This window comes from Trichinella spiralis (assembly GCF_000181795.1).
Source record: "Trichinella spiralis strain ISS 195 chromosome Unknown Scfld9, whole genome shotgun sequence".
NCBI lineage: Eukaryota > Metazoa > Nematoda > Enoplea > Trichinellida > Trichinellidae > Trichinella > Trichinella spiralis.
This window is the reverse complement of record NW_003526948.1, coordinates 6,928,063-6,935,083: the sequence shown is the minus strand read 5'-3', so window position 1 is coordinate 6,935,083 and position 7,021 is coordinate 6,928,063. Positions and strand designations below refer to the sequence as shown.

Sequence of the window (7,021 nt, the reverse complement as noted above, 5' to 3'; positions counted from 1 at the left end):
ATCAGTAAGGGTGCGTTTGTTTGTTTAATTTACGTGGCAATTGGTAGCATCGTTGAACGTTCTCTGAGTTCATTACGGGCGTTATGTAGCTGCTGAAGTCGGTTTCGGAATTACTGACAAGTATTCCATTTTTCTGCTTTTTATTTTTTTAAACTTTGTATACTCATTGTGTAAACAATTATTTTTTAATTAGATAGTACTTAACGATAATATTCGTTGTAATTCTGCTTTGTGATAAAGTGAAGACAGTTTTGATTTCATACCTTAATTACTGGTTTAAAGAATTGAGAAAAGAAAATGTGAAAACACGGAAGACACGATGCAGAACAAAAGAAGGCAAGAGGTAAATGCGATTTATTGTAATCTGTGAAGAAGGGCTAAGGATACTTCGAAAGGGTGAAGTTATTCCTTAGTTTGATGAAATTACGCAAGTTTGTAGAATGTAATATATGAGTAAGATACTTTTCACTGTAAAGCTGTAATTTTTGTTTTTCATATTATGTTAAGATTAGGTATGACTTCATCTTTAGAAAGATGGAAAGTTAAATAACTTTATTATCACTTTATATTACTTTTTCAAATTTCGCAGCATCACAGACATTTCGTAAATTACATGTTTTGTTAGATTAATTTTGTTTTTGAGCATACGCAGCCAGTATGCTTATATTTTTATGAAAAGATTTTGCGATGAGTTCGATTTATGTAGCTCATTTTTGAATTTTCAAATGAGAAATTCATACATGATAAGGCAGTTTTGGCTAAATCAATTTTTGTTTGTTATAGCGTTCTATCGGATAGTTTATATTTTGACTGAATTTTAAATGTCAAGGTCATTACTGAATTTTTAAATACCCATCAATGGTTGAGTTTAACTCTGCATTTCAACTCCTTTTTCAAGTAAATTGAAATGAGTTTCATCAAATGCTATGCATTCGCTAGATAAACGATTCGCTGTGCATGAGGTATGAATGTTCCTAATTTCATGGCGTTGGGTTAGAATTAATTCCCCGTCCAGAAAATTTCCCAATCAACTCAAACCGGTTTCTATTGCTACAGTATGCAAATGAGGATCGAATGAAAATTGCTTTATCATCAATTAGTAATGGTGCGCTTGTTTGTTTAACTTGCGTGGCAAGTAACAGCATCGTCAAACGTCAAACGTTGCTGTTAAGTAACTATTGAAGTCGGTTTTTAACTGTTGAAATTGATGAATAGCGTTTCACTACAGTTTGTTGAAGATCCAGATTACGTTAATGCAATGGCAGAACTCTCTCATTTATAGATTAGCCTATTCGAAGTGATCTATGTGTTCGGGTTGATATTAGTGCTGTTCGATATTCGACATCCATACATGACAGAATGGCATGAAGCTTACAACCCAGAAAAATTGCTAATTTATCTGATACAGTATGATTAATTTGTACCTGTGTACGTTTAGTGGCATGCAGTAGTGAATTCTTGAAGCGCTGTTAAAGAAATGTTTACGCGATTTGTATTTTGTAAAAGTTGGTCAGTAGCATAAGGAAATAAAGCTCGAATTTTATAAAGAAGATCGCATACGTTTTCAAAAGAGAATTTCATATGAATTTTATGTATTACAATTGGGACCGCGCAACTCTCTCGTAACAGTCGCGGATAAGTGATGACGCCTGTTATATTCCAGAATCAGCGTAGGAAGATGAGAAAAAGCTGAGCTGATCATGCTCTACGACACCCTTGCAATCAGCTACCGTAGCAGACAGATTTATACCTGACGATCAGGCAGGGTACGGCAGTGCGGAGGCACGTAACAGTTATTGGTGGTGTGCGATTTTGGTGAGCGATCGATGGCGTTGTGATTTATCATGGTATTTGTCAGTAGCACGGTGTAATAAACATTTCAACTGATTGTTTGTAGTTCGACTTATAGTTCATTCACGCCAAATGACTTCCTCAAGAAGACTAAGCGACCGTAAGGTGAAGCCGGGCGGTAATGACCGGGCAGAGACCAACCGGCGCTTCCCGACACGCCCACTGTGCCAGAGTCTATTACACTCAAGCACATTTCTGTACTTAGAATTCGCCATCCTTACTAGCAGTTTCCTCCATCTAACCATCTATAGGCCGTCAAATTTCATGTGAAACATGAAGATTCTGAAGCTGAGATGATTTCCTGTGGTCAAATAGGAAACCTCTGGACGTATGGTGAACAATCACAACGGCTGTATGACTTCGCCTATTCAACTGTGGAAGTTCAAATTCATGGGAACCTGCCAAAGTGCAATATACAATTGCGTGTGTTTCGAACATGGCAAAGAGAAACACAAATGGTGACAACTCTACTCTTCACATATAGCCAACATGGGCGTGACCGATGCACTGTTTTCAAAGGTCTGTACGCTCTGTACAAACTGTTCAAAAATTTTGAACAATTACTACAGCTGATGTCAGTCACCTTGCAACAGACTGTAGAATTTTGGACATCGGATGAAATTATAGCAGCTGTAAGTACGCAACAGGAGAATTGTCGCCATAAAGTAGGGGAGATATCGATAAAAGTAAAAGTATTCGATGCTTGTTGCAACATATTGCTTCATAAGCGCCGATCATTTCGATCGCAGCGACACTGGGAATTAATGATGTGCAAATCAACTAACATCTGTCCATCTGAAGCCCGGTCTCCTAGCATGGAAGTCATGTACTATTATAACGCAGGATGAAATGGAATGGCCCTCTCCATTTCACTTTACTCAGCACGATTTGCTTTATAAATACAATGCAGAGGCACGTTATTCATTGCTCTATTGCAATTGAAATATAAGTTTTCAAAATCTGCATTACCGTTTTCTGCTATGTTTTTATTGTGTATTTTTTTATTCCATTTTCTTCAGTGTTTCATGATAGCCATTGTTATTGGTCGAATATTCAGTAAAAGATGTAACTATTAAATTGTTCTACTTGAAATGTCTTATGTTGTTGTAACAAATGAATTATTGCAATAATTGATGCACATTTTTCATGAAGTATAACGAAAAATGGTAAAGAAGTATTCCAAGTACGACAATTACGCAGCGTTAACATTTGCAAATTATGGTGAAAAATTACTACCCACTACGAGGCAGTTTTGCAAAATTCAAATCAGCAAATATTCAAATTGGATAATTGCATTGAAATTTGTCGCTTGTTGTTCAGCAGTTTATGGAAAAAAAGAAGAAGAAGAAGTTCTGTCTCAAAGATTTTGTTCAAGCCCATATGTATCGAAAGATGATCGAAAAATGAATAAAAGCTGAGTAGAAGGAAGATGGAAATAAGGAGAAAGACTGATAGAAGAATTGCTAGAAATATGCATATTCTGAAGTTAGTTATGATGAATACATTTTGATTTGAAATTTCAATATAAAAATGAAAAAATATTCCAATTTCTTTTCAGATAAGTGGAAAAAGGTAAAAAAAATAAATAATACGAACAAGCAAACAAAAAACTGCAGAATTGATTACTTTCATTTCCTTCTACAATGAGAACGATTGATTCCAAATCACATTTCAGATTAGAACTATGAAATAGGAAAAAATGAATAAATAAAATAATAAAAAACAAAAAATTGATAATATTGGAATTATTGATAAATGCGATTAAAATTATTTAAAATTAGAATGGGGTTATTTTAAGAACTGAACGGATAATATTGCAGCCAATTGACGATTATAAGCAATTAGCAAATGAAATATTAAGATTAATTAACTAATGGAATTTCGACTAATATAACCCAATGAAAAGCATATGAATAATATCGAATGCTCGTTAGGCGAGTCTGGTTTACAAATGACGACCGGCGTGAGCTAAAAGAGACCATCGAGCAGTTGAAAATTCTGTATCTACCAATCACGTTTGGCGTGAGCGAAAAGAGACTACGCGGGTAAATTTTCGACAAAATGCGAAGCTACACACCACCAAGCTATTACGTAAAAAAGAAATGTGAATACAATATGAGTTATAATGCATTTTAATTGTACATTAATTAGTTAAAATCACGCAACTCGCAACAACACATGCATAGAAAGCACTGTTTATTGAAAAATAAGGATAACAAACACGTAAACGGTAAGAAAATGTAAAGATGAGTTGTAATAATACAAAAAGTATGCAAATTTAAGGTGGTTCATCAGAATGCACAGTCATATTGAGTGTATTGTACCACAGTAATTTGAGCGGCAGATCTTCTGACCTACACGCTCTTCTCATAGCCAGTTTCATTGGACGAGTCTCGTTTGTAAATAACGGCAGGCGTGAGCTAAAAGAGACTCGGTCGAGCAACTGGAAAATTCCGTGCAAAGCAGTCATGTTCAGCGTGAGCTAAAAGAGACCATCGAGCAATTGAAAATTCTGTATCTACCAATCACGTTTGGCGTGAGCGAAAAGAGACTACGCTGGAAAATTTTCGACGAAATGCGAAGCGACGCACCACCACGCTAGTATAAGAGAAGCCGTGGCAGGCGAGCGAGCGCAGTTCTCGTTTGACGTTGTGTTCAGTGCGGTGGTTGCGTTGCGCTGTTCATTTGTGTGTGTGTTTGTGTGTGTGCGGGCTTGTGTGTGACAAATTTTTGATCAATCATTATAAATATGATAAAAAATACAATCGACAGCGTAACAGTTTCAAATGAAGAAGAGATGACGTCATTGATTGCCGGTAAAGCAATAACGTTTTCATGTCATGAGGAAATGGAAAATGGTTGTATAGTGACGACTGTTTTTCGTTTGTTGTGACGCATGTTTCACTTGTTTTCACATCACTTCCACGAATGTTGCTGAGCATCGCATTTGCCTTGAATGAAAGGCAAAATCAAATGAAAACAGGAAACATATTCTCAATCGAAGTTGCTCAAGACCGATGAGTTGCTTAAACAGTGAAGAATGAGGATGGTATGAGCGGCTGAGGCTGTCTAAAAGTTGAAGCCGGGCCGTGAAACAAACAGCATCGTCATCTTGCGGAAGAAGTCATTCTGGCATTGATTACATTTACATATTAATGATTAATTGATGCATTGATTGATGGCATGATTAATTGATACAACTCATCTTTACATTTTCTTACCGTTTACGTGTTTGTAAATCTTATTTTTCAATAAACAGTGCTTTCTATGAATCTGTTGTTTCGAGTTGCGTGATTTTACCTAATTAATGTACAATTAAAATGCATTACAACTCATATTGTATTCACATTTCTTTTTTACGTACTAGCTTGGTGGTGTGTAGCTTAGCATTTCGTCGAAAATTTACCCGCGTAGTCTCTTTTCGCTCACGCCAAACGTGATTGGTAGATACAGAAATTTCAGTTGCTCGATGGTCTCTTTTCGCTCACGCCGAACATGATTGCTTGGCACGGAATTTTCCAATTGCTCGACGGAGTCTCTTTTAGCTCACGCCAGCCGTTATTTACAAACGAGACTCGTCTAATGAACAAATCGTCTAATAAGGACTCGTCTATTTTTCAATAAAAAGTTCTTTCAGTGAATCTGTTGTTTCGAGTTGCGTGATTTTATCTAATGAATTTGCAATTAAAATGCATTATAACTCATATTGTTTTTTATCATTGCTTTTTAAGCATCCTAATTATTTTTGAATTATCCATGAAAACATAAAAAAACATGCAATTAATCTCAGTTTTCAGTGGACGTCATTTTACTCATTTACTAGCAAATCAATGCATTAAATTTTTCATTTACATTTGGAATAACGAACACCAAACACACAATGGACAGGGTCATTGTGTAATGAGAAGTGTTTATATGTTTGGCAAAGCTCCAATTTAATTTTCTCCACTAACAGAGAGCATTAAGTAAATAAAGAGCAATGAAAAATGTACAGTAGCCATATTTATCAGCAGAAATGAATAAAATAAAAATTTGCATGCGATGTCGTTGGCTTTGTTGACCTAATAGAAATCATTTCAGTTTGAGGCCGTCCGTGGATGGTGGCTCAGCGTTTTGATTGCAAACATTGAATCCAAACACTATTTTTGCTTTCTATTCATTATTATTTTTTGGAATAATTTCTGAAAAATAATTTTTCAATCAACATTCAAAGACAATGAACATTAACGATGAGAAGATGACGAATTTAGCAGTAAGTGGCAGCTTTTTCATTTTTAAATCTGAATTAGTTAACAATATAATTTAGAATCGATATTGAGCATAATTTCTCAACATATTGTATGAAGAATTCTCAAAATCAGATAATAGGTGACATAATAAACGCCAAATTTCCGTACAATTAAGATTCATTAAATACACCTTGTACGCACTGTTTATCTATTATTAAAATAATATCTTTTCAAAACACCTCTGCAGTAGCTAACATTCCCTTTTACTTGCACCATAAACAAGCTTCTGCCCTCAAATTGTTCATTTAAAATTAGCTTCATTTGAGCGAGTTGGTTTTCTGACTTGAGAAAATTTTCAGACATACGTAGGTGTGTTTTGTCTAAATGAATTTTGTTTTGTTATGGCGTTTTTCTCAGATAGTTTATATTTTGACTGGATTTTAAATGTCAAGGTCATGTTTGAATTTTCTAATAGTCATTTCCCTATTGGTAGAAATTAGCAGTGCATTTATTCTGCTTATATTGCAACGCGGCTCAGGTAAACTTTTATCTTCAGCCCAATGTTTTAACGCACTAAAAACCGGTTTCTAACGCTGCACTATGCAAATAAGGATCGCTACAACGCCGCCTTATCATCAGTAAGGGTGCGTTTGTTTGTTTAATTTACGTGGCAATTAGTAGCATCGTTGAACGTTCTCTGAGTTCATTACGGGCGTTAAGGAGCTGCTGAAGTCGGTTTCGGAATTACTGACAAGTATTCCATTTTTCTGCTTCTTATTTTTTTAAAACTTTGTATACTCATTATGTAAACAATTATTTTTTAATTAGATAGCACTTAATTATTATATTTGTTGTAATTCAACTTTGTGATACAGTGAGGACAATTTTGATTTAATATCATTATTACAGGTTTAAAGAATGGAGCAAAGAAAATGTGAAAA

At 35.1% G+C, this 7,021-nt stretch overlaps 3 protein-coding genes across 3 annotated transcripts; all 3 read left to right on the top strand.

Annotated features, from left to right (window-relative positions):
* Positions 1 to 1,282: 1,282 nt before the first annotated feature.
* Tsp_10300a (phosphatidylinositol 4-kinase type 2-alpha (Phosphatidylinositol 4-kinase type II-alpha)) lies at positions 1,283 to 1,417 on the top strand (the record flags this gene model as incomplete). Its single annotated transcript, XM_003372494.1, has 1 exon — positions 1,283 to 1,417. A coding segment is annotated over one exon (135 nt), but the record flags the coding sequence as incomplete, so codon positions are not given.
* Positions 1,418 to 1,923: 506 nt separating this feature from the next.
* Tsp_10299 (conserved hypothetical protein) lies at positions 1,924 to 3,269 on the top strand. The gene is made up of 3 exons (XM_003372493.1): positions 1,924 to 1,956; positions 2,103 to 2,483; positions 3,024 to 3,269. Exons 1-3 carry the CDS (start codon positions 1,924 to 1,926, stop codon positions 3,267 to 3,269), a joined length of 660 nt encoding a protein of 219 aa, XP_003372541.1.
* Positions 3,270 to 3,774: 505 nt separating this feature from the next.
* On the top strand, positions 3,775 to 4,453 carry Tsp_10298 (hypothetical protein). The gene is made up of 3 exons (XM_003372492.1): positions 3,775 to 3,896; positions 4,135 to 4,179; positions 4,279 to 4,453. The coding sequence occupies exons 1-3, from the start codon at positions 3,775 to 3,777 to the stop codon at positions 4,451 to 4,453; spliced, it is 342 nt and encodes a 113-aa protein (XP_003372540.1).
* The last annotated feature ends 2,568 nt before the right edge of the window (positions 4,454 to 7,021 follow it).

Bases quoted from the DNA above. Each gene is read 5' to 3' on its own strand.
- Tsp_10299 (XM_003372493.1), top strand. From the start codon at position 1,924: ATGACTTCCTCAAGAAGACTAAGCGACCGTAAG. The intron at 1,957-2,102 runs GTGAAGCCGGGC...AACCATCTATAG, and splicing joins GAAGACTAAGCGACCGTAAG to GCCGTCAAATTTCATGTGAA. The intron at 2,484-3,023 runs GTAAGTACGCAA...AAAATGGTAAAG, and splicing joins CGGATGAAATTATAGCAGCT to AAGTATTCCAAGTACGACAA.
- Tsp_10298 (XM_003372492.1), top strand. From the start codon at position 3,775: ATGCTCGTTAGGCGAGTCTGGTTTACAAATGACGACCGGCGTGAGCTA. The intron at 3,897-4,134 runs GTAAATTTTCGA...TGCAAATTTAAG, and splicing joins AGCGAAAAGAGACTACGCGG to GTGGTTCATCAGAATGCACA. The intron at 4,180-4,278 runs GTAATTTGAGCG...GTGAGCTAAAAG, and splicing joins ATTGAGTGTATTGTACCACA to AGACTCGGTCGAGCAACTGG.